This window comes from Chrysemys picta, chromosome 4, assembly GCF_011386835.1.
Source record: "Chrysemys picta bellii isolate R12L10 chromosome 4, ASM1138683v2, whole genome shotgun sequence".
Lineage (NCBI taxonomy): Eukaryota > Metazoa > Chordata > Testudines > Emydidae > Chrysemys > Chrysemys picta.
The window spans coordinates 147,685,004-147,712,532 of NC_088794.1; the positions used below are offsets into that span (position 1 = coordinate 147,685,004).

Genomic DNA, 27,529 nt, shown 5'->3' on the forward strand with positions numbered 1-27,529 from the left:
GGTACATAATGGGGTTTTATTGTGAAGATAATGAGTCAATGCTGTTCAGATAATTGGGGAGGCTTCAACTGCTAACAGCAGAAGGTATATGGACGTTTGTAAAAACGGGATCTATTTCCACTTTTTGTATGTTTCCAAAAGTGGAGTAACTAAGTTGCAATATATACTTAGAACACAGTGAATTTTAGCAAACGTTTCTTTACTAAAGTCTCTTGTTATAAATTACACAAATAACTTTATAAACAAATCCCCCCAGCTTGCATTTTGTTTAAAGTAATAACTTTATATCATACAAATAAAGAAATTTCAAGTATGAAAAGTGCATTATTGCAATAATACCTCTTTGCAAGTCCAAAAATCTTGGTATAGAATAAAACTGTAAAGTGTAAAAAAGGAGTAAAACAATCAGTGCCATCTATTCATTCAAGAAGTCCAACATATTAAAATGTTGCTTAGTGTGTTGCAGAGGCAGATTTACATCTGGAAGCAACATGTATTTGAAAAGAAGCTCGGGTGTGTTCATTGTTTTGTGTTAATTTATCTTTTCTAGTTTTCTTCACTTCCGCGTGCAGGAATTCACAATCTCTATGAATAGTGGTGCCCTACGTCACCCATTCTGTGCTGCTGCCACTTGCATATTTCCAAATTCGTCCTCATCCTCATGTGTTCGCTTCAAACTTCCTAAAAAGGGGAAAAAAAAAAAAAAAAAAAAAAAGATTAGAGAATATGCTTTAAGAAGTCAGTTGTTATAAGCACCTACTAGGATTAAGATCCCAAGACAGTTTGCATTAGAAACTCAAATCTGCACATACTCAACCTTCCAAAACTTTCACCTTGTGGGGTGAAGCTTTCCGTTCTTGGTCTCTGACTAGTCGTCCTCCCCCCGCACCTCAAATGTTCAGCCATTTGGGTTATAGGAGATGTAACAAAGGCAACACTTTTTCCACTGTGAAACATTCCAAGTGCACTTTGTTACCGGACATGGCTACAGCAAGCAGCTCAAATTCAGTCTTTATTAAAGGATAAGTTAAAGAATTAAGGGTAGGTCTACACTACCCGCCGGATCGGCGGGCAGCGATCGATCCAGCAGGGGTTGATTTATCGCGTCTAGTCTAGACGCGCTAAATCGATTCCCGAGCGCTCTCCCGTCAACTCCTGTACTCCACCGCTGTGAGAGGGGCAGGCGGAGTAGACGGGGGAATGGCAGCAGTCAACTCACTGTGGTGAAGACACCGCGGTAAGTCGATCTAAGTACGTCAACTTCAGCTATGTTATCCCCCCGCAGTATAGACCAGGCCTAAGCAACTGAGAAATCATATCTGAGTATGTGCAGTGGGCGTGGGCTATTAAAGCCTCACCCTTTTGTCATCACAGCATGTGCTCCTTGCCTGACCAGAGACCGCTGTTGGGACAACATGAGGGAGGGAAACTGAAGGTAACATTTTAAAAGTTCCCAGCTCTCTCAATTGAAACACAATAAAATCCTCCCTTCCAAGCAGATCTGCCTTAGCTTTAGGCATGGAATATGCTCTGATTATTGGCTGCCTCCCCAGTCTGGATCTCCATGTAGCTCAGAGCTTTCAGCAGGTTCTGGGGATGCTTGCCACAAAGCCAGCCTTTCTCCAGCATATCGGGGAAGTGGCGCATTTTGAATACTCCATCCTAAACACAAGATTGCAAGTAACCCCTATATACCAATTGAAGTCATTTTCCACCCAGAGAGAAACAGATGCACTGCACAAGTAAGCCTGACCATTGTTGCCAATGGAAATCACTTCACAAAACCAAGCCACATCACTGTCCTTAGGAAAGGAGAGAGTAGTTACACAGAACAGAAGAGACTTCTCACCTGTAGTACCAGGTGGGACAGAGAGTGATCTCTCCAGCTGCAGTGGTGACATCATCTGGATAGTTAATTTTGCTAGATAGATGGCTTCATATTCCTAAAAAAAAATAAGGACATATTGCTACTGGGTATGCATGGCCCTTTGCAAAGTAAGGAGACACAGGACTAAGTTAGAGAGAAAGCTGCGTAGGGCAAAGGTCAGAGAAGGGTTTATGGGAATGAAGACATTTAGTAAACAACGAGTTAAGCTTATTGGAACACATCCATCTTGTTAGCCCCATTTTTTCTTTCTTGGGTTAATTACTATGAAACAACAGATTTTCATTTCTTTACTCATGTCCGAACTTGCTTTTTTCAAAGTTTGATTCTGGTAACTGATTAAAGTGACAGCTCTCTTCTCCTCCACCCCCCATAGTTCCAGATAAATGAGTGTCAGAGTATGCCAACAAACATACTAATTAGTTTAATTTTAAATCACTTGAGAAACATTGATTTTTAGTTGCATAAGTATATACATAACTGGCTGGAAAGGAAGCCACGTGCTTTAAGTTATAATCAGGAAAAAATGTTACCTGAAGTTGATGGACAAATCCAGCATTAGGATTAATACAGAATCTTCTTTCTTGAACATAAGTAAATGCATCCCTTAACGAGAAAAAAGATCTCTGTAGTCATCTCTAGCTACACCAATCTATTGCTACCGAAACATTTTTCTTTAAAAGCCCATTAGAACTAGCCCTTCTGTACCTAAACTAGCTTGGGGGTGTAGGAGTTGGCTTTGGGGGGGAGGGATAGCTCAGTGGTTTGAGCATTGGCCTGCTAAACCCAGGGTTGTGAGTTCAATCCTTGAGGGGGCCACTTAGGGAGCTGGGGCAAAATCAGTATTTGGTCCTGCTAGTGAAGGCAGGTGGCTGGACTCAATGACCTTTTGGGTCCCTTCCAGTTCTATGAGATTTTATATATAAGAGAGACCTATTTTTTATATTTTATTGAATACCTTTAGGCTCCCCCTTGCCTAGGGCCACAAGGTTGGTCTCAAGGCACAGCATCTCTAAACTGCACTGGGTGGCAAAGGCCCCAAGGGACTATTACAGCAGGCAAGAACATGGGCATTGCTACACTGGATCAGACTAGTGGTCCATCTAGTCCAGTATCCTGTCTCCAACTGCTTCAGAGGAAGCTGAAAACAACCCTGCAGCAGGCAATCAGGGGATAATCTGCCCAAAGGGAAAAGTCTCCTCTCAATCCCCAAGAGTTAAAAACTGGCTTAAGCCCTGAACCCACAGGGTGTACATCCCTGAGTAATATTATAAAGAATTTTCAAAGTTAAATCATTACTTTACATTTACAACTAAGTACTTGGTTGGGAAGGCAGCAGTTATCCTAAACTGCAAATGGACCAATGTCCCATAAGTATTTTTTAAATTAAACTTATTTCAATTTCTACAGATAACTAAATTACAACTCAGTTTAAATGTACTGTTCTTACCTGTACTTCACCCCAAATGTTTCCATAATGTATGCAATAACTAAGGCAGCACTGAAAAGAAACAAACTATTTAGAAAGAAAAAAAACCCCACACCATACTGCATATAAAAACAAAAGAAAAAAGGGAAAGGTTCCTACCTTCTAGAAATCCCTGCATTTCCATGGACAAGAACTTTTCCTGAGAAGAGAGAGAATTACTTGTACAGATGGGTAAAAATTATTCTCTCCCAAGTTTACCAGCTTTTCACCTTAACCACATCTATGCAACAGCAAGGTATTTTCTAAAGAGTAATAGGTTAGCGTCTTACAAATTTTGTTTTACTTCACTCTAGATCACTAACCGGGATCCTGTTAGCGTGGATCCTAGTATAGGAGCGAGGCCCTACATTTAAAAACAAAACCCATAGCATATGAATTTGTATTAGTTTCCAGAACACAATCAAATCTGCAGTGTACAGACTGCTCTAGGAATAGATTGGTTATCCAAGTTTGGGGGGAAGGGAAGGAGAATAGTTTGTATTGGGCTTATATTAAAATGTAATGTTAAGACTAGTTCCACTACCAGGTTCATGAGCATGCAAAATGACAAGCACCAGTCAGCCAACAAACCCAAACATTTGGGAAATCCCCACTTCGGTACTTGACAGTTACAAATATTTATGTCCAGATACACACAACTAAGCAAGTGGATTTTTAAAGCTTTGTAACAACTATTAGGATATTAGGTAAATCAAAGAAAAAGTGAATTCAAGTTTACCTCCAGTTTGTAAACTTCCATCAATAAATTCTTTCGTCTATAGGGAAAAGAGTGAGTTGGTTACATGAAGACACGCAGTTCCAACTAGAGCTGTAAATACTAACACCATTTTTACATTTAAAAACTGAAGAGTTTTTACATTTAAAAACTGAAGAGTTTTCACACCGAACATCATTAGTTAGTATGTAAAGAGTCAAGATTCTGACATGCTAATATGTCACTTAACTGTTCTACATACAAATTAGGGGCTTTATAATGAGAATTTTGAGATAGAAAGAAAAGTTTTTAATTATCAGAAATTAAACACATTTTAGTTAAGCATTACCACAAACCAAGTTTGTTATTTATAATCCCAACATGACCCCAAGATACTTCATGACAATTCAATGCAAACAGCCTATGCTATCCAGAAATGAACAGATGAAAAGCAAAATACCCAACACAAATATAATCTGGTCACAATAAAGTACTTACGAAGAATCACATTGCTGTCGGTATATCTACTGTAAAAAGCCACCTTTTCAAATCTATTTTGTAGGTTTCTATTAATCAACCTACAACATGGGCTGCGTGGTCTAAAGAGCTCTCTGGGTCACCAAATAGCGCTGGCTCCAGCTGCTGTTCAAGCTCTAGTCTCTTCACTGCATAAAAGAGCCCAGTAACCTTCATATGCAGCTGGAAATGAGACATCTCTTTTTTGGGTCACTGCTACATAGGAGAGCAAACAAGAGCCATCCTGACTCTCTACCGCCATGGGTAGGAAAGGCATATCCAGGGTAAAACAGTTACAAGGAACAGGGCAGAAAAAGGACCAGGCAGCGCGGCAGCATGGGCAGGGGAATGGGGAGAAGGCAAGTAGCTGCAGAGTAGTACATTGAAGAGTGAGGCGAGTAGAGGAAATGAACAAAAAGTGAATGATTTTCCCCTCAAAGAGAGGGGACAAAGTGTTACTGCGTTTGACTGTTGAAAGTACACACCTCTACCGTGTTACCATCCACGTCAGCACACTGCTCTGTGATCAAATATGGATTAATGATTAGGAAGGAGGTGGCCCCAGGAAACAGACTTATGTGGTCCACACTATGGAAACACTGGGACTATTGTAAGATGCAAGGCCAGATGTGATTTCCCTCTCCCCCAACTTAATTTGGGGGGAATTCTCATAAAATGCTTCAATTCTCTCAAAAACAACCCAAAGTGTACAAATTGAGGCTCAGCATTTCTTTAACCACATTTTCCTGTTTAATGTTCTAGAGTGTAACTAGGTATTAAAATGAATTTTTTTATTATGAAAATTGCCTTTTAAGTAGATTACGATATGCTTCCAGAAAACGAATTGAAATTCTGCACCATCCAGTTTCCTTTCATTTTTTTAAACTGACGTGTACTAACATTTGCTGTAAGGAAAAAATTATAGGGCTGATTCTTAGAAACCAAGGTTTTCCAAAATATCTAGTAATTCTGGGTACACAAGTTGGGATACCTTAAATGGGCCTGCTTTCCAGAAAGTGATGAGCACCCACTGAAAATCAAGCACGAATAATAAAATAATAATACCACCACCTCTCTCTTATATAGTACTATTCATCAGCAGATCTTAAAGTGCTTTACAGAGGAGGTCAGTATCATTGTCCCAATTCCGCAGATGTTTATAAGATGTTTCAAGTTAGGCACTGAAAAACTGCAACACCCAAAATTACTAGTCACTTTGGAAAATCTGACTATGAACTGCTCCATTCACAATCCACTCAAACTGACTGATCAAAATACTTACCATAGGGAAAAATCGTATTATATTTTCAACTGGATTATCTGCAATATCCAAGACTAAATACCTGAAATTAAAACAGTTACTGTGAGCACACAACAGTATTATATATTGCCTTTTCTTTAATGGGTACAGTAAATCTGGAAGATAGCTTTGCAACAATGTCATTCAGAAAAGTGCATAAGAAGTTGTACAATGCCATATAAAAGACCTAGCCTCATTTTCCTGTCTCATTTCCAGGACTACAGGGAAAGTAGCACCCTTGTAGGCCGTGAAAAGGTTCTGACTGAATCTGAAGGATCCTATCCAGTTCTCAGCTGGAAGGATGAGATCCAAAATGCAGTGCGAAACCCCTTAGGAATCAAAGATGCAGAGAACCAAGCTGGGTATGAATTTATATATAATGCAGCTGAACAGCTATTCCATATTCCCAGTATTCTCAAGATGTTAAATTGTACCTGAACTCTCTTCTGGGGGCCCTGTATGCCACAAAAAGACTGCATATATTGTCTTTGAATCAGTTATTGCAGCAGGGTTTCAACTTACTTAAACAAACTATACCCAGAACTGACAGATCAGTAATTGGAAGACAGTTGGAGACTCTGAGTGTTTGTCTGGCATACCACAAAGTATTTTGTGGCGTGGTGGGACAAATACTCATTGTCGAGATTATCTGACACAAGCTTGTTTATTTTAGTGAGACATTTTTCAAACAATATAAACATAACACGATTACTTGAGAGGACCATGCTAGCAATAAGGAAAACACCTTTAAAAATCCCATTCAATATAATTAAAGCATAGCTTTTCAAAATAAGATCTTCAATATGGTTTTATTTTTCAGAATGCTGTTATGTTAATTTCTTACCTAAATAATTGTTGGAAGTTTGGTTTAATAAAATTTGCTTCAATATTTTGCCGTATGCATATTACATGGGTTATTCCATGTTTCTGAAGTATAGGTAGCTGCAAAAGATAAGAATTTAGATAACATTTTTGAAGAACAGATATGTTTTTTATTGTAGCATATTTAGAGTTATAATAAAAAATAACACTATCCTTAAATTATGATCAATGTGAAATGTTAGATTGGGGTTATCAGGCAAGTATATGAAAAGTTAATACATTTAAGACTAGACCTCCAAATATTCAGATAAAGAGAACTGTTTTATCAAATGTAGGGTTATATGAAGAATGCTCCTAGCAGCAGGGATAAAAAAGCACCCAGCAGAGAGGGGATTTAAAAAATGGTTTCCCCACCCCCAGCACACCCTTCAACTTCTCTGAAATCTCTCTCAAGTTCACGTGCCATGTGGTAATATTACTGCTAACACTGAATCTTGATGGAACCAGTCCGTAACAGGTGAGAAGTGATATTTCTAAACTATATAATGTAATTTTGCAAACCTTTTCTCTGCCTCTGAGATATGTTCAAACAGAACCCCTGCCACTTATCTTAGTTCACACTACATAAATATTATATTGACTGATCTGATTTATGGTTATAACACTAACAGAGAAATAACTGTCAATGGCCCAATATCCATTTTCTGAACAAAGTACAAAGGAGCATTCACAGAAATATCTGCTTGCCACAATCTATAAACTCAGATTTTGTTAATTATGGTGAAATCACTGATAAATGCTCATCACCTTTAGGGGAAGTCACTGAATACTTGTTTATACAATCTAGTATTACAGATTCTTTTGTCTGGAGTGAGTAGGGTAGTAGTATATGGCAGAGGCAAGTGAATCAATCACTGTAGCGGAGTTCAGGGTCTGACTTCAGGAGTTAACATCCTAGGCATGTGATTACATGAGACTCAGCTTTCATTTGTTTCAAAATAAGCTTTGTGCTCTCATGATTGTCAAGGAAAACTCAAACATGAACTGGGTGCACCAGATACAAAAGTGTCTACCTGAGTCTGCAGACAGCTTGAAATAACAGCTGAAAGGTGTGAATTGAACTGCCCCATGTATCAGAATGGGATGCCAATTCCAAGACTCACTGCTCTGGGACGAGTGGGATCACGGCACAGGCCAGGGAACCTCATGTCATAATGTTCCTATAGCCCCAGATTACCTTCATCCTGCCCGAGTGAACAAGTTTTTTGAGTTTGCAAATCTGACAAACCATAGCAGGTAATAAAAGAAATGGACAATACGTCATTCGTACTGAGTTGTTGTAGCCGTGTTGGTCCCAGGGTATTAGAGGGACAAGGTGGGTGAGGTAATATCTTATTGGACCAATTTCTGTTGGCGAGAGAGACAAGCTTTCAAACTACACAGGCTCCTCCTCGGGTCTGGGAAAGGTACTCAATGTCACAGCTAAATACAAGGTGGAACAGATAGAATATATGCTAAGGGACCATTCAAGGTGAAGTGGACCGTTAACGGTCCCTCTTAGACTATATGCTAATCTATCTGTTCGACCACGTATTTAGCTGTGACACTGGGGGTATCCACACAGCAAAGAAACACCTGCAGCTGCCCTGTGAGGGGCTGTTTCATTGCTGTGTAGACTCCAGCCTGAGCCCAGAAGCCTGAGTCAGATAGCACGGGCCAGCCGCAGGTGTTTCTTTGCTGTGTAGGCGTATCCCCCGAGTACTTTCCCCAGACCCGAGGAAGAGCTCTGTGTAGCTCAAAAGTAGAAGATGGTCCAATAAAAGATATTCCCTCATTTACCTTGTGTCCTTTATACTGAGCTCATATGAAAGACTTCAGAGAGTTGTGTAAATATTAACTGTCTGCAATTTACTTTTTCACAATAACGATGTTAACAATGTGCCAAGAGCAATTTTGCTAGAACTTTACTTAGAGGAGAAGATTCTGAAAACCATACCTTGCTTTTCATAGCTGAAGAATATGGGCCTAAAAATAACCCAGGTAAAATTTCCTACAGGGGGAAAAAAAAACAACAACATTAAACATCAACTCAAAAAACGTAGTTAAAAATGCATTGGGCTCTCAGCTCCAACTGTGGCCATGGAAATAAGTAATTTATCATGTTGTGAGGGACATGTTATCAAGCGTCATTTATAACAGGGCTAGGAAAAAAGGTTTTGCAAAGTAAGAGAAATGTGATCCATAAGAAGAGACTCTTATTTTTGAAAGAGAAATTAAATCCTTTATATGGACAAAGTTCGTTAGATTGCCACACCTTATCCAGCCCTTTTTTAAATAGTGGGTTTCAGTGGAATTGTGAGCTGGGGTGAAGGCAAGTTATCTTAGGTATTCCAAAAGCTCACTTATGTGCAGTTTACATATGCAATAAGTCATTTCACTTTATATGACAGTTAGTAACAAATGATTAATTTGTATCCAGTTATCCCCCCTCCATTCAATCTCACTTTCAGGCATGTCTGAAGATCTTTATTTTATGCAAGGATTTGGCTGAAAGGTCATGTACTAACACTTAAGTTCCCCAAAGGCTGCTATTGGAGAACACCTGCTTCTGAATGAATTTAAGTCAGAAGCAAAGTTCTAGTCTATTTGTAATTCCCAGGCTCTAACACGTACATGAAGGCAAAATACTGTATATTTCAGGTATTGGGAGAGAGTCCAAGATTCCCAATGAATAGTGTTTTTTAACTTTATGTTTGCAACACTGATCCCAGTCACCCTTTATTCTAGACTGTCCACTCTTCTCTCCTCATTCCGCTTCCCCCATTAAAAAAAAATCCCTTCCTTCATACTTAAACCTCCAATAGAACACAACACGTCCAGCAAAAGAGATTGCTAGCATCCTCCTGCTACATACTGTAACTACTCTATGCTAACCACTAGGGGTGGGGAATTCAAGAACAATGTAGCATGCACCCTCCCCCGGGAGGCATATCTGCAGGAATACTGCCAGCCTGCGAAGTCAAGTCTTTCATTTGGCAACGCCACGTACTTACTGAATGAGCCACTGGGTTTTGGCTCCAATGAACAAATTAAAGTGTCATACCTGCATCTCTCGTCTCATGGGATAGGTCCAATCCTTTAAAAAATAAAATAAATATATATATACACATACACACACGCACACAATAGGGAATGTGCAAAAAAAAAAAGCTAGCAACCAAAACAAACAAGCGCATTGTGAAATAGTCCGATTGCTGGAATATGGATTTTCTAAATTAAGCCAGCTGCCTGGCATTTCATAATCTGCTACTAAATGCATCTTGGGTCAAAATGAACCATCAGAGCAAAGAAAGTTGTTGGACTCACTAGCAGAATTCCAACCAAAGGGAACAGTGAAATTCAAACTTTTCATGATGAGTGGATCAAGCCTAACCTGTCTCTAAACAGTTTTCTGCATTAGCCCTGGGGGATACAAAATTCTGGTAAAGGTGATGTTTCTATGGCTATTGCATAGGCAAAGGTACGCATCAACAGAAATCTTGCAAGTAACACCATATAATCCATCACCTGATATTAGCTTTGACAATTCCAGAAACTTATTTTATATTAACACAGTTTGCCAATTCCACTGCAGAGTACTGGTAAGTCACAAAAAAGTCATTTCTATTTTTCTTTATCCTAGACGATTGGATGGGTTTGTATGCACACCTCCCTGCATCAAGCCAGAAGGACCTGAATATTCCTATTAGTTAGCATGTCCGATTCCTGCACCATCACAATCCCTTCAAAGTGTTTTTGTGGCCAGTGCAAGGTCCACTACAGAGCAGCCTGCCTTGGCTCATTTTGTACCATCCCCTCAATCCACCTGCACATTCTAGATGCTAGAACCAGCATTCCAAATGCCCACGCGGGTTTTTTTTTTTGTTTGGTTTTTTTTGGCACCTTACAGAACAACTGCCAGAGCTGAGGTTTACAACCTATAAACACAGTCTGTCCCACTCCTATTTGTTTCCTCCCTGACAATCCACTACCCCTTCCTGCTGTTCACTCATTCATTCCCTATCCCATGTTAATTATCTCCTGCTCTCCTCCAGTTACTGGTTAATACTTTAGGGCCCAATTAGGATCAAGGCCCCCTTATGGTAGGTATTCTACCAACAAAAAGAATTTACAATCTAAAAAGGCAATGGGGGGAGGGCAAAAGAATAAAACATATATGCAAAGAGATCAGGGTGATAAGCACACCTGCTTAGTTTTCCACAGTGCGTGTGTATTTACATAAGCTTTCCTCAATCCGCCTTCCACAGAAGCATTAATAGTTCCGTTGTTAAATTTATATGAATTCTTCCCATTTGCCCTTCCAGGGCTCTGCTGATATCCCTTTTTCCCTTCCCACCATCCCCTTAGAAAATTAAGAGGTTATATAAAAACATACTTATTGGACAACTGCTGACTGTGACTTGAAGTGTCAGGGTTACAGTAGCAGTTTATATTGCAAGGAATGAATTATGGAATGTAACCCCTAGATTTCAGAAGTGGGAGTAGTAGCTTCAGGTCCCAAAATCACAGTATGGCCAATTCCAGGAATTTGAGGAAGCCATAAATACTGTTAACATCGTAATATATCACTTCCCTCATTTAGATACATGTCTTAAAACAAAAATAGGTACTCAGTGAGGCTTTACTGACTAAATGATATTTAGTAGGATTATATGGGATTTTGGTATCAGAGTAAAAAATGTTCCCTAAGCCTCTGGATTGCAGAATTGAATCTGGGACAGCATTTGAGGAAAGTTCAATTCAAATTAAAATATGGAACCACATTTTAAGAAAAATTCTCTCTATTACTGTGTGAAAAAACTACACAAACACAGAAAATGGATTGCAGTGAAATTGATTACACAGAAAACACTGCCAAATGCACAAAGTAAATACATTAGTTAACTTTTAAAAGTTATCTTCCAGTTACACTAATCATGCATTACTTGTAATAGAAGGTAAATTGTATGAGAGAAATGTGATTTTTAGTTGCTTGTGTCCTTTGTTTTGAACAATTGGTGATCAGCTTAAGGATTTCTTATTTACACAAAAAGATGGGCTTTGTCCCTAGGAAAAGAAAACGAGTCTTACGGCTTTCTAAGTCTTGCCTCACTGATTGTACTAGTCTTATATTTGTTTGGAAATGGAATTTGGAGAGAGTTTATTATAGTACTTTGGATAGTTAAAAGTGTGTGAAAGTGTGGACATATTGATGATAACCAATATCTTTCCTTTGATATCTAGGCAGATTGAAAAGAACCTCCCCTTTTTTAAATTTGCCCACACACAAATTTGCCCTAGTTTAGTTAAACCAGTGAAAGCCCTCTGTGTATTCTTATCTCAGTTTAATTTAAACCTGTTTGTAATCAATTTAAGCTAATCGGAAATAAACCTGAATGAAACCAAAATGAGAACATCCACAAAGGCTTTCCCTTTGGTCTAACTATCCATATAGACAAGGCCTATGATTTATGTATGCTCTTGGTGTCCTGGGAACCTGTTGTACAAACACACTTGTGCGTTTTGATAAACACTGTTTGTTTGGTTGCCTTGTATTGTTAAGTTTACAAGATATAGTCTTAATTTAAAATATGGTGAAAATGCATACTGAGAGTGCATACCCTTGTTAGAAGTTTGGTCTAAAGGATTACAACATTAAATATACAATCAGTTATATTTAGGCAAGACTGAGTCCTACTGCTTTCTAATTTTCTTTTCTTAGGGACAAAAAAACACTTTTTTGTGGAAGTACTTAAACAGAGCATAAACAAGAAAGCAGGCACAAATCATAATAGGGGCCAAATCCTGCGGCAGAAAATGTAGTTGTGCAAAAAAAAGCAGGCAGCAATTAGCCATACACAGTCCAGGGAAAGAAAATTAGGGATGACCTGAAGGTATTCTGATGGAGAAAAATGTCTCCATGTGCTCTCCAGACATCAGTCTCCAATGTCTTTGGAAAGTCTTACGGGTACAAACAGGGAGGATTTGATTTAAATCACTAGTCAGGAAGACTCTATTTAATCACGGATTTCTACATAAAAGTGCATTCTTGTTGGTTATACATATTCTTCACAATTCAGAGATAGATGAAGGTTTCATTTTTAGAAGGGACACACTATACATTTTTGAAGTGATTTATTTTGAAAACTTTTCAGATTAGTTTTACAACTATATCAGAAAATGAATGATTGTTTGATTATTTCATTTACCAACAGTAATTGAAGCAGATATTTATGAAGTCATTTGGGGAGGTGAATTATCTCCAATTCAACAGATTAGTCATTAATATTTGGAGGATTTTCTTGCCATGCTGTATTAGGAGGAGATCACCACCAAACAGACATTTAAACTGTTTTATTTAACTAAAACAACGTTATGTATTCTTGATTTTTTTCTTCAACAGCATCTTTGAGCTATTCGAGGGTAGCCGCGTTAGTCTGGATCTGTAAAAATCTGTTAGGCCTTGGCTACACTGGCGCTGTACAGCGCTGCAATTTGCTGCGCTCAGGGGTGTGAAAAAACACCCCCCCTGACCGCAGTGAGTACAGCGCTGTAAAGTGTCAGTGTAATCAGTGCCTGCAGCGCTGCACGCTTGCTCGCAGCACTGCAAGCTACTCCCCTTGGAGAGGTCGAGTACATACAGCGCTGGTGGCCGAGGCAGCACTGTGAAGTCCTGAGTGTAGCCAAGGCCTTAGTCTTAAAGGTGCCACAGGACTCTCTGCCTTTGAGCTATAAGGTATCTTAATTAAAACTACCTTTAGATAGGTTTTTTCCTCAAAAAGCATTTTATCAGAAAAATCCAATTTAAATAAAAAATCTGATTTTTTTATTATTATTTTTTAAATCATTGATTTTTATCCACCCTGGGTACAAAAGCCATTCTCCACTGGTATCGCTTTTGGACAGTAGGTATCAGAAAGATGCTCTCTCAGATTAAGTGCTTCCTTTACCCAAAAGCACATGATTAGTTACTAGAAGATTCTAAAATAAAATGCAATTATTATTCTGGTGGTTTAATGATAGTTTTTCAAGGCTTTTGCACTCAACAATACAAGATTATTCAGTTGCTGTATAGAAAGTATATGAAAATATCTTTGTCTAGATTAAGCCCTGGCAGATGTCTCACACCAAGGAATTCATCCCATCATCAGTATTTTCTCCAGAGTGACAATGCTCTTTGCATACTGCCTGAGATACCGAGCAGACAAACAATAGTAAGCATCTCCTCTCAGATCAGACAGAACGTGGGAATTTTGTTATGAAAACAAACTCTACTAAGACATGCCAACTGGATACAGTAATACTGCTAAGCTTTGTTAACCATGTGGCAGATTATACCCAAGTAGTGAATGTAACTCAGCAGCAGATGAAATCGTTCCTAGCTATGGTTTGTAAATCACCAAACTGAAGAGTGCCATGCAAAAGGTGATGAAGAAAAGCCAAACAAAGAGGTATTGTTCATCTATAACCGGCTATCCCAAACTGGATTGTGGCTCACAGGCACAGTTGTTCAAAGAGAATCTAGGGGGACTTTCAGGAGTTGTGAAAGAACTAAAATGAATACACAACATAAATCCTGCACACGTGTGTCCCCAAGAACCCCAGTTAATGGCTCAGTGTAGAGTGAAGAATGTGAGGGAGTTTTAAACAGTGTCTGGTGTCTGCCTGGATTTACCTTATACTAAACAGCACATACACCATTAAAAACCATCATGTATGAAAAAGTGCCAATACTCACACATGCGTATGCACCGTGACAATACGTCACTGAAATGGTAAATGTTTGCTTTGATAGCTAAGGCCTACGAGCGCATACAACCACACTGCATGTGATTCAGTCTTTACTGGAGCTCAGTTCTGGCTGAGGAGCAAGAAATCCATAAAGATTAATCTTTTCTGGTCCTGTTGCAGTCAAAAAATTGTGCCTGCTCATGATTATGGTTAGGAACACTGGTGGCCTATGAAACACTTTGTATTCTGGATGAGAGGCACAAGCTCCAGAAAGTGGTGGAAAACCTGGTGTGTAATGTAATAAGCCAACTTTATATTTAAGCATTAACCAAGAGAGAATCTGGTGTTCTGAAGCAAGGGATGGCTATTAACACACAAGCTGGAACACTGACTTCTATATTTAATATTAATAACCGGAGAACTGATGGACAAACTCTCTTTGCCTGTGTGAGGAACGTGTTTGGCCAAATTGTAGAATTAGGAATACTAGTTTAATAAAATTTATGACCTTGTGGATTATGTATGTGTAAGTTTATGAAATGATGTAGTGTTAGCAGAAAATGTCATCTTGCATCTCTCTCTTTTATGAAGAACACCTATTAGATCCCCCTTTGAACTTCACCTGTTGCCTCAAGCCCCTACCTTTCCCCCTTATATCACTGCCATCAGTCACTCCCACCTGCAAAGGCTCTCTCCCTGCCACACAGAACCACTCCTCATCCCCTTTTGAGAAGCCTTTACTGCTGTGAATAATGGTTATTTTACAACAACTCAGTGAAATCTCCTTGACCCCTTCTAGACTTCTGAGCCTTTCACCATACTGAGACAGGGGTCTTCTCCAGCTGGTTGATGACATCCCTCACCTCTCAGGACAGATCCCTCTACTTATCCTACTGGATCTCTGTGTGGCAATATTGATTGCTCCCCAAACAAGAATCCATCTTCAGCATCCTCTTATCTAAACTTTTTTCATTTCTTGTAAGAAGTTTAGAAGTACTCCAAGATTTTGCTCTTACCCTTGGTTGATCTTTCTCCTTCGCCTGTGTCATTGCTAGCTTAAGTCTCACTTTTATGCAGAAAGTATGCAATCATACATTCTGCTGAATTTACTTTGATCCTTCTATCCCCTGGCTATACAGTAACCTCGTACTACTGGATCTCTGGAGACTAAATAAGTGTCCCAAGGTCCATCAAGCACTATAACTACAACCCAAGTCAGAAAATCTGGTTATATTACAGTTGTCCCCCTGACTAGGTTACAGTTTGCAGTGTGGATGGGTCTGTGATGGGATGGGCATGTCCAAGGCTTTAATCCAATTACAGAAGAGGGTTAAGTCTTGTCCTGTCCACATTCTAAAACGTAACCAACTCGTCTTATTTTGACTATAAGTATGGTGCATATGGGCCACTAGGGGAAGTCCCCCTGCTCCACCAAAGTCTGACTCCATTGCTACCATCTCAATTTATCCTTGATATCATGACCTAGGGATCCAAAAAGTACATAAGTCACTGCAACGCTCCCTATACCACACATGGGAGAGATAGATGCCTAAGAAAAGGATGCACACAAGGCAAGATGCTAGGCAGCTGCCCACCTAAGCTAGCCAATGGGAGATGCCAATGAGAGGGATGTGTCCTAAGCCTCACTTCTCTCTCAGACTTAGGTGCCCAAGTCCATTCTGCAAGCGAGACATCTCTCTCTTCTTGCAATTCACAGCCAGGAAACCTCTCCTGCAGTCAGGTGCCTACACCATTTCTTTCCAGAGCAGCAGCGGCACAAGCCTACTCCACACAAAATGGTTGTGGGAAGGAGATGGCAGACTCCTTTTTAACCTTTTGCTCACTGGTTAGGAGGTACTCACCCAGGATGTGGGAGACGTCAGTTTACTTCCCTTCTTTACCTGAAGAGTGAGGTTTGAACTTTCAGGGGAGTGCCCTACCTACTGGACTATGGAGTCATTCTCACTCTCTCTCTGGCCCTATGAATAATTATTGAATAAAAAATTGAGAGCTTCGAGAGATTCAGAGCGCCACATCAGAATATCCCACAATCCAGTGGTTACGGCACTCACATAAGAGGTGGGGAACCCCTATTCAAATTCCGTCACCTCATCAGGCAGAGACGGGAACTCAATTGGGGTCACCCACATGCCAGGTGAGTACCCTAGCCAATGGACTGAAGGTTATGAGGGAGGCCTCCTCTGATGTCCTGGCTGGTTTGTGTGGGGTAGGTGTGCTCTGAGCACGCATACTTGATTGGGCCCCACAGGCAAGATAGGAAGGGCAATGCTGAAGTTCAGCTGGTTTGAGGTTCGCACGGGGGATTACACAGGTTGCCTATCTCCAGCCTGAGGCAGTACTGTTCATCCCCAAAGGCAGAAATTTAGGCACCTAGAGGAACTTTAAAGCAAAAATGTTTGGTGTGAGTTTAGGCACCTACAGGTGGCAGCTGAGGATTGCAGTAGTTCCTAAAAACTAGAATTTAGGCACCTAAGTCCCTTTGTGGATCTGGGCCCAAATCTTTTTCCTCCCACATCTCACTTCTCTATAAGCTTCTTTAGAACTACCTTTATACTGTAGCAAGAATCCATCTTTACTTTGACTCTACTTCTCCAGAGATCTTAATTCCCAACCTCGCGACTCCCCTTAATTACTGAAATTTCCTCTGACAGTCTTTCTACATCCCAATTTTCTGAACTTCTACATGTCCAGGATGTTTTAACTAGGTTGCTGTGGTGCTCAAAGTAGGAAACAATCATCCCTCTGCAGAACCACAGTTCTCAATTTCCTCTCTCCCTCCAAATCCAGGTTTCCCTCCTGCCATTCAAAGTCCTTCATTTACTTTGCCCTAATTCCCTCATTTCATTTTCTACTATTAGTCTGTTCTGACAGTTTTAGCATCTTGTCCTCACACCACAACTCTCCATGGTTGTTCACTTACATCCTTTAATTCTTTCCCCGGGGTACTTATCTTGAAACCTTCCTTCTCTCATTAGCTAATCACTTTCTCCATAACACATTGTGATATTGTGCATTAAGGGCCATATATAAAACTTAAATTGGTTGTACTGATGGCACTTCTAAATAAGAGTGCAAAATACAACTGTCAAAAGGCCATAAAATGCATTAATAAAGTGATGATTGAACATCCAATTGTATGAATTTCATCTAGTCTGATTCTTAGTTTTGCTATTCATCAGATATACACAGTTAGGCTGCTGAAAATATATTCAAGAGAAAGGTATGAATATTACTGACAACCACCTTTCCTATCACTGTAAAATGTGCTTCTTTAATCTCCATTTCCTACCAGGGATTGAAATTCTTAGTAGCCACAAACAGGAGCTGCTCTAGGGTAATACCAAGCAGATACAAATAGGCTGTCTATACGGAATGGAACTGGGCAAGAGAAGGTGTTGAACACAACTCCCACAGAAATCTTTCTAAGGAGTGGTTAAACTAGTGCATCCATGCACAGCTGAGTAAGGCACATCCACAGAGATGGGGTGGGGAAGCTGCATTTGACAATAAGCTTCTAATAGTTTGTTTTTTGTAGATATATCAACTATTTTTGCGGAGTACTTCTCCAGTGCGGCATATAAACCATACAAATATTTTAACCTTTGAAAATACAGAGTGAATCCCAAAGCAGAGGTGGGACGCAAGTTAATTGACTACGAAGACAATGGGGATTGGATAGGAAAACAAGGCAAAACAACAGGGAAATTCATGGGGCAGCAGACAGAACAGAAACAGGTGAAGATAACCGAAGAGAAAGAGGGAACACAAATAGGAAAGAGAAAGTATGCTAGCGTGCGAGCTTGTTCTTTCAAGAAACAGGAAAAGAGTAAACAAAGAAAATTAAGACAAAGGAAACTACAAAGAAAATGGAGAAACGTACATAAGGGAAGGAAAGATGGCAAGAACAAAATACTTTGTTTTGTGCGCTATTTCCTCCACCTTGTTGTATTAGTCTGGAAGAAATCCCATAACAATTTACAAACACTAACTCAGAACCACTAGATTACATCAATGCAATATTCTATAACAGATGATGGAGGGTGAAGGCAGAGTGCTGCCTCTCACTGTTAGGCACGTAAGATAATCAGAGTAGAATTTTTGGTTTTTTAAACAGGATGAAAATAGAGGTCTTGCCTACTCTGTTGTCTGGATGACTATGAGAACCCATGAAGATCTAGTAGGAGAACACCACAAATATTAAGGAAGTGAACACATTTGCAACTGGCACCGGGGAAGGGATTTTTTACTAAGATTGTTTCAAACTGTTTTTATTTACACCAAATTAGGAAAAAGGTTGAGTTTGCTGGACTGTAGTTAGAAAATGCACCTCTTGTAAACTGAGCATATCGATTTGGACAGTAATGAGATAATAAACATGGAGCCTCACAATGTCATTTTTACAATCACTTTTCAGATTAGGCCATGCTCCTGGAAGCCGCTGCATGCAAGTAAACCGCTGTGTCTGTTGGGATTCCCACTGACTTCAATAGAGCTCCACACAGGTGCAGGGTCTAAACTAAACCAGTGGTCACCAACTGGTCAATCCTAGAGGATCTCCCAAGTCCATTGCGATCTCTGGTGGCACAGTGTGGCTGCTGCTAAGGCAGGCTCACTGCCGACTCTTGCCCCACGCTGCCCCCAGAGGCGGCCAGCGTGGCCCTGCAGGCAGGGGTCTCCCTTCATGCTCTGCTCCTGTCTGCAAGCACTGTCCCCACGGCTCCCATTGGCCGGGAGAGCTGCAGGGGCAGTGCTTGCAGAGTGGGGCAGAGTACAGAGCCACGTGCCCCCTGGCCTTCCCCCCAGGGGCAGCAGGAGCGTGTTGGCCCCTTTCAGGAGCAGTGTGGGGCCGGTGTAGGTAGGGAGCCTGCCTTAGCCTTGCTGCACCCGCTGCCGACCAGGAGCCGAGGGAGGTCAGTGCTGCCTGGTGAGAGGCCACACCTCAATCCCCAGCCCTGAGCCATCTCCTGGAGCCAGTACCCCATACCCCCTCCTGCACCCCAAACTCTACCCTCAGCCCCCTCCCAGAGCCAGCACCCCATACCCCCTCCTGTACCCCAGCCCTGACCCCCCCAGCCAGCACCCCATACCTCCTCCTGCATCCCAATCCCCTGCCCCAGCCCTGACCCCCCTCCCAGAGCCAGCACCCTGTATCCCAACACTCCGCCCCAGCCTGGAGCCCCCCCTGCACCCAAACTCCATCCTAGAGCTTAGATCCCTCACCCTCTCCTGCACCCCAAACCCCTGCCCCAGACTCAGCCCAGAGCTCCCGCACACACTGTGAACCCTTCAGCCCCAGCCCAGCCCATACCCAACCCCCTACCCCAGCCCAGTGAAAGTGAGTGAGGGTGGGGGAGAATGAGCAATGGGGGAGGATGGGGGGTGGAATGGAGTGAGCAGGGCGGGGCTTTGGGGAAAGGGCGGGATAGATCCTGGGTTGCTCTTAGATTCAAAAAGTGATTTTGGCATAAAAAGTTTGGAGACCAGTGGTCTAAACTAATCACCACAGATGAGAGGACTATCAAGCTTCTACAGATGTGAAATGCTCCCCCTTTGACATATGTATTTTGGTGACATCCTACAAAATTAGGCTCAAGATTTGTTTTCTTTTTAATTTGTATCATTTGTTAGCATTGTGCAGCATTTTTTTAAAAGCCTTTTCCCGGTCTGATTTTTATTTGGGTATGTTGATCATACATTTAAAAATTAAAAAAAAAAAAAAAAAAAAAAATTCTGTTAAAGTGCCCACAGACCATCAGGTATTAAAATTTGTATTAAGATGGGTTTTGTTGGGTTTCATTTTACAGTAATCTACAGCTCATGTAAAAGTGAAAGCTTAAGAAAATGTTCCCAGTTTTTCTTAGATTTTTAAATGTTTACACAGAATAGTTGTAATTCATCTGGGTAAAACAGACAGATTACAAAGTTTTAAACCACAGACAACTGACACAAAATTAGTGTTGCTATGAACGTTTGCCAAACAAAATGAGTCCTCCCAATTATTTTTATATGGAATAATATAATAGACTAAGGGTACATCTATACTTACATCCAGGTTTGGCGGTAAGCAATCGATCTTCTGGGATCGATTTATCGCGACTTGTCTAGACGCGATAAATCGATCCCGGAAGTGCTCGCCATCGATGCTGGTACTCCTGCTCTGCGAGAGGAGTACGCGGAGTCGACGGGGGAGCCTGCCTGCCGCGTGTGGACCCGCGGTAAGTACTTTGTAGTTCGAACTAAGGTACTTCGACTTCAGCTACGTTATTCACGTAACTGAAGTTGCGTATCTTAGTTCAAACTGGGGGGTTAGTGTGGACCAGCCCTTAGGCAATAACTAGTATGCAAAATAGACCAAGGCAATGGTTCTCACCCAGGTTAGGTGGGGATATGCAGAGGTCTTCCATGGGGTACATCAACTCATCTAGATATTTGCCTAGTTTTACAACAGGCTACATAAAAAGCACTAACGAAGTCAGTACAAACTAAAATTTCATACCGATAATGACTTGCTTATACCGCTTTATAGGATACACTGAAATGTAAGTACAATATTTATATTCCAATTGATTTATGTTATAATTATATGGTAAAAATTAGAAAGTAAGCAATTTTTCAGTACTAGTGTGCGGTGACACTATTGTATTTTTATGTCTGATTTTGTAAGCAAGTAGTTTTTAAGTCAGGTGAAGCTTGGGAGTACGCAAGACAAATCAGACTCCTGAAACGGGTACAGTAGTCTGGAAAGGTTGAGAGCCACTGTACCAAGAGACTGACCTCCACATTAAGAATGTTTACTTTAGGCACCTGCATCCAAATACTGAACTATAATCCAAATTCTACAAATTAAGACTACAAAATGGAAATTTTAAATCCTTAACTCTTTTTTTCTTCAAACTAAAATATTTTAGCAGTGATTACCACTGCAAGCATGTTTAAGGGTCTGCATTGTTTCAATTACATAGATACTGCTTTTTTCTACATTTCTGGCAAACACCGATTATCTGTCTCTCGAAATTACGATTTTTCTTTATTTATTCCTTCCTTTATTCATCAACATCAGTTATTACACCCTGGTTCTGGGGAACAGTGTATTAATTACTGCTGTAGAGCTAGCAGAGGGAACATGAGTACAAAATGTAGCTCCTAAATGGGTGTTTTTTATTTTAATTTCTCAGCATCTGAGCAGAGGGTTTTCGCCAAAAAGTTTTAAGAGTTTAAAGCAGTAATAATCAAACTGTTAAAGGAGGCTGAACTTTGGACCTAACGTACTTTACAATGTACCTTTATGGACAGGAATGTAGAAACAGTTATACCATTTTTTCCCCGTGTGTATCTTCTGCAGTTTTTAATGAAATTTGGCAAGCAATAATTATAAGATGTAGACTAATTACATGGGGTTTGGGGGGATGGGGTTTGAAAGAGCATGAGAGTTTAAGGTTTAAAATTATTTTGGAGCATGTAAAATCATTATTCAAAAGGCTTTGACATGTTCAATATTATTGATCCATAATAAAACAAATGCTTATAATTGTTAACACACATTCACAGCATCTACCAGATGCGCTTTGCCAGAACTGTGATATATTTCTAGTATGCATCAAGATGTACAAAATAGAGATAAACACATTCTCGATAGGAACTTCAATGGCGCTGTGAGCTGGAAATATGGGTTCAAAATCTAATCAGAGTGCACATGGAAAACAATAAAGAAGTGATCTCATCCGAGACCTTATTAGCTCATGTCACAACATTGCACAATTTAGCTTACTGCAGTCGGTGCCTCAGCACGGAACAGTGGAGATAAAGCAAGCCAGGACTGATGTATGCTGGCAGAGAGGTGCGGCAGAAGCTGGATGACAGCACCTGCCTGCCTACATTGTGTCTACCTGGAGACTGTGATTGAGCTCCTCCTTTGCATGAGCACTAAATTCATTCAATTAAAGTAAATACAAAGAAAAATGAGAAAACGTGAGCCATCCCAGGAATGGCTCTGTGTGCTCATATGGGAGACCCAATCACAAGTTCCTGTCCCTGAGAAGGTAGCAGACTACAAATGCTGCTGAGCCATGATGAACTTAACCTCACCCCAGCAGGTAGGGGTAAATGCTGCCTTGTGTTTCTCAATGCAAGCCGCCTAGCTCAGTGGTTCTCAACCAGGGATCCCGGGGAGGGGCATGAGCAGATTTCAGGGAGTCCACCAAGCAGGGCCAGCATTAGACTTGCTGGGCCCAGGGCAAACAGCCAAAGCTCCACCACATGGGACTGAAACCCCTGTGGCTACAGCTGAAGCCTAAGCAATGCACCTTCACGGAGCCCCCTGTGGCATGGAGTCCCAGGCAACTGCCCTGGTTGCTGGCCCTGGCTTTTCTATGCAGAAAACCAGTTCTTGGGCACAATTGGGCCATGGAGTTTTTATAGCATGTTGGGGGGGGAGGGAGGAGGCTCAGAAAGCAAAAGGTTGAGAACCCCATTCTCGCTGATTGAAGGATGGCAGTGATGAGCTCTGAAAGGCATCTTTCTCCAAGGCTAGTGGCTGCAACATGCAGCCTGAAAGGGTCGTCCCAAATAAATTGTTTACCAGAAAACTTACCTGTTGATTTTCACTCTTGGATATTATACAGAGAGAAATGAACTAGAATAGGAACTTTTACATTACAGAAAGTAGTACCCGCTGAGAGTCAGGGTGATGCTACTGATGCTCCTATCAGATGACATTCCCAACATTCTTGATCATTTTTAAACTGTGATATTTTATGGTTACTTAATCTATCACACTAGTTTTAAGTATTACAGGAGTCTCAAAAGCGGTGTATTGTTATACTACTTGTACTAATCTACCTTCTTGTGGCAGTGTATAAGAGACGAAGTTTCAGCTTTCACTGAATTGTTTTGTTTTTGTGGACTGGACAAATTTAATTTACTTCATTTGGTTTTCCAAAGCATATTTTAAGCACTGGACTTTATAGCATCACAAGTGATTTTTAAGGTTGCTCCTTGTCAGTTTGCTTTACTTTTATACAAATATTTTCTAACATCGGTGGTATTACAGTCGTTACGCCTCCCCACAAATGGGGATTGAAGGGATGCAAGTTAGACACAACTTACATTTTGTAAAAACATTTACAAGACCTGTGATCAATAGAAGTGTTTTCACAATTTAAAAAATATTTCCAACTTTTTTCCTGTCACATTTACAGCCCTAACATTACGGCATTATGTTAATGTATGAGAACTATGAGGGATTAGTCTGTTTTCATTATCTACACTGAAAAATGCAAACAGTGAGAAGTAAAATAGATTTATAATTTCAGTTTTAACTAAAATAGCTGTAACATTAGCAATGATATTTATTTTCAAAATCGGTTTACCCAGTGTCCTTTCAAACTATGCTAGCTAAAATTGAGGTTTAAAATGTCAAACACACACAATTCTGGTTAACTATTTCTGGACACAGCTGTAGGTAGCATGCATGGGTGCTCCAAAGTGGGCAGATATCTTGTTTAAACAAACAGCTATACTACTGACTACCTGCAGTCAGTTGCAAACACAACTTGTAACTTGAGTTCAGATACAAACTATATTATATTTGTGTTTGAGAATGTGTCTAAAATTTTAGACAGTTACCAGACCTAGTAGGGAAAGGGCATTAAAGAAATAGTACCAAAACAAGAAAATATATGTAATAAATTAGGTATTGCAAATAGCTTACCATAACACAAAACAAGCAATCAACAATAATTCCCACCAATACTGATGTAGTAATTTCTAGCATCTGTGAAGTATGCAGCAATTTATAAAACGGTCATGATTTCAGACCCTATCCACATCCAACCATAAACGCAGTGGCATTTTGTGTTCCCCATATGTAGGGCCCTACAAATTTCGCAGCCATGAAAAACGTGTCACAGACCGTGAAATCTGGTCTTTTGTGTACTTTTATACAGATTTCACAGGGGAGACTAGTGTTTCTCAAACTGGGGGTCCTGATCCAAAAGATGGTTGTGGGGGGAGGGATTGCAAGATTATTGTAGGGGGGGGCATGGTATTGCCACCCTTATTTCTGCGTGGCCTTCAGAGCTGAGTGGCCAGAGAATGGTAGCTGCTAGCTAGGCAACCAGCTCTGAAGGTAGCACTCTGCCAGCAGCAGTGCAGAAGTAAGGGCGGCAATACCATACATTTCGCCCTTACTTCTGTGCTGCTGCCTTCAGAGCTGTGTGGCCAGAGAGTGGCGAGGGTCCAACTTCGAAGGCAGCAGCGCAGAAGTCGGGGTGGCAATACAATAACATGCCAGCCTGAGTTCTGCGCTGCTGCTAGTGCTGCCTTCAGGACTGGCCTCTCGGCCAGCAGGCACCGCTCTATCATCACCCAGCTCTGAAGGCAGCGCTGACACCAGCGGCACCGGAGTAATAGTGGCAATACCGGGACCCCCTACAATAACCATGCAACCTCCCCCAACCACCCTCTTTTGGGTCAGGAGCCCTACAGTTGTAACACCATGAAATTTCAGATTTAAATATCTGAAATCATGAAATTTACAATCTTTAAAATCCCATGACTCTGTAATTGACCAAAATGGACTGTGAATTTGGTAGGGCCCTACCCATATGACATTATCAAAAAGGGGGAAATTGTGCCTTTGCAACATATGAAAACACATTACCCGTACCCAAGTCTGGCATTACAGATTTAAGCCACGTTCAGAAATCAAACCCCAAACCGACCTTGCTCTTTTGACACCACACAGGGAGTAGTTTTGCCTTAGCCGATATTGCCACCTGTCTTAAACTGCGGGGCAGTCCCAGCTCTTGAATACTAAAAATATTTCCTCAACAAAGGAACACCCAGTGCTCCAAATTGTTTCGAGTGTCTCTCAATCAGTAAATTCCACACACCTGGAGGGGGGATTTCCAGGTGACCCATTCCCCTCAATGTCTAAGAAGTGAGGTAGCAGGCAATTGTCCGGCAGCGCACTATCAAAACAGGGGCAACCTTACAGGCAGGGGCAGATGGCAGGAGAGGAGGAAAGTCCCCCTGATCCCAACAGAGGGGAGAGGACGCTATGTTCAGTGGCAGGCTGGGGTACGAGGTGGGTGCCTAGTGGGGCCGGGGTGCTGCCATAGTCACCTGCGGGCAGGTAGGACCTTGTGGGCAGGTTTATGCAGCAGAGGGATCAGAAGTGACCCTTAGCGAAGGCGATCACTAGGAGGCACGGGAGGGAGGGTCCCTAGGCACCTGTGGGGACTGCCGCACCCCCTGGCTGGAGGGGGTTCAATGGGTCAGCACCCCCACTCTACTAGTGGTCCCAGCGCCCCTGTATGGGGCAGGGGGCTCAGCAGAGGTCCCAAGGGGAAGGAAGAGGATGGGGGTCACGCCCCCCCCGGGGGCAGGAGGGCCCCCGCGATGAAGGGGGGATGTCTCGCGAGTGGGGCGGCGGTAGGGCCGCGGGGCAGGCCGGTGGGGCGGGGAGGGGGCCCCGATCCCGCGGCGCTCGGGCCCCTCAGGCGGAGCGGGAGCGCTGCGCGGGAGCGGACGCCCCGTCCCCAGGCCCGAGCGCGCGGCCGGGCCGCTCACCTCGGAGTCCTCCTTGGCCTGCGGCAGCGCCGGGAAGGCCGGGCGGGCGAGCTCCATGGCCGGGCGAGCTCCGGGCGGCGCTGGCTACTCGGGCAACGGGCCCGCGGGCCCCGCCACGGGCGCGGCAGGAGGGGAAGGCGGCGGCGCGCTCAGCGGCTCGCACCCGGCCGCCATGCTGCTTCCCTCCCGCGGCCGCCCGCTGGGCGCCGCTCCAGCAGCGCCCCCGCCCCGCCTCCCGCGAGCCTGGGGGCGGGGCCAGCCTGCTCAGAGCGCGGGGGCGGGGCCTCGCTAGGTAAGACGAGGTTGGGGGCGGGGCCAGCGAGTCCCGGTCCCGTGGCGCGCGCCGGGCTCTCAGCTGGTCCGTCCGGCGCCTTGCCGCGCTCGGGCCCCGGGGAGAGGCTGGGCTGGGCGGTCCCTGCTTGTGCCCAGCGCCTGGGGATGGGTGAACAGCGCTTACGCCAGTCCCAGGGGGACCAAGCTTGGCTTGCCCTCTCCTCCCGCCAGCCCCTGGGCGCTGCAGCGGGACCGGGCTCGGGCGCGCCACCCAGCTCCGCTCCAGCCTTGCTTGGTGAGGGCTAGGGCCCGGGGTGCTGTCCGGGGGCAGCTGATCCTCGTTCCGCCGCGACCCCCGGCCCGGGCCAGCCTTCGCCTCTCCTCCTGCAGCGCTCTGCTTCTCCAGGCTACAGGAGCCACTTGCTGCAGCGACTTTCTCTTTTGATCTCCCTCCTGCCCCATCCCTTGTCCCACACTCTCCCCAGGCTCTCACACTACAAAGGTGCTTTAGGGTCTCCCAGCTTAAAGAGCCCACTTGCCTCTCCCAGTCCTGTCCCTTCCCCCTTTTATCTCTAACCTCATTGAACAAACTGTCTAGAATGGCTGGACTTTCTCCACGCCAAGCTGGCTTTGACCCCTGGCAAGCCACTGAAACTTTAGTGACTTCTTTCCCTGGCTAAAGCTCAGAGCCTCCCCTCTATCATTAGTTATGTTGCAGTAGCACCTAGGAGTCTTAGTCATGGACACCGTGGGAACAGTCACTGTAGAAGCAGAACAAAAAGATTGTAAACTTTTTGGAGCAGGGACTAAGTATAAGACAAAAGATGGATACAGGCAGGTGGGGGGGAATTCAAAGAAACAAGGCCGTATCTGTCACCATCCTTATCCTCCTTGACCTGCCAGCTGCCTTCAATGCTCTTGACCAGTGGTTCTCAACCTACAGCACAGCGGTGATCAGTCAAGAGCAGTGGTTCTCAACCTATTTATCATTGTGGACTGCATACGCAGCCCACAATGTGTTACCTGGGCTGCAAGTTGAGAACCACCGTGCCCAACCCCCGCAGATCCCTATTCCCAGCACCGCCCTGGCTAGAGACAGCTCCACAGAGTGGGGCCAGGTGCCAGGGCAGCCCTGACCCTGGACCCTGCTATGTGGGGCCATGTGGCAGCCCAGCCCCCGGAGCCTGT

General features: G+C 42.7%; 1 protein-coding gene across 2 annotated transcripts; it reads right to left on the reverse strand.

The window, feature by feature from the left end:
* Positions 1 to 182: 182 nt before the first annotated feature.
* Positions 183 to 26,265, reverse strand: STYX (serine/threonine/tyrosine interacting protein). 2 transcript variants are annotated; one of them, XM_005290227.5, is made up of 11 exons: positions 26,069 to 26,265; positions 9,810 to 9,842; positions 8,703 to 8,756; positions 6,729 to 6,826; positions 5,867 to 5,927; positions 4,093 to 4,129; positions 3,474 to 3,513; positions 3,336 to 3,386; positions 2,419 to 2,491; positions 1,850 to 1,943; positions 183 to 681 (listed from the first exon to the last, which is right to left on the reverse strand). In XM_005290227.5, exons 1-11 carry the CDS (start codon positions 26,123 to 26,125, stop codon positions 608 to 610), a joined length of 672 nt encoding a protein of 223 aa, XP_005290284.1. In that variant the 5' UTR covers positions 26,126 to 26,265; the 3' UTR covers positions 183 to 607. The 2 variants fall into 2 exon arrangements, with proteins under 2 accessions (XP_005290284.1, XP_042697302.1); XM_042841368.2 differs by lacking the exon at positions 9,810 to 9,842.
* Between the last annotated feature and the right edge of the window lie 1,264 nt (positions 26,266 to 27,529).

Bases quoted from the DNA above. Each gene is read 5' to 3' on its own strand.
- STYX (XM_005290227.5), bottom strand. From the start codon at position 26,125: ATGGAGCTCGCCCGCCCGGCCTTCCCGGCGCTGCCGCAGGCCAAGGAG. The intron at 4,130-5,866 runs GTAAGTATTTTG...TTTTCCCTATAG, and splicing joins TAATACGATTTTTCCCTATG to ACGAAAGAATTTATTGATGG. The intron at 682-1,849 runs GTGAGAAGTCTC...TCCCCTTTTTAG, and splicing joins TGTCCCACCTGGTACTACAG to GAAGTTTGAAGCGAACACAT.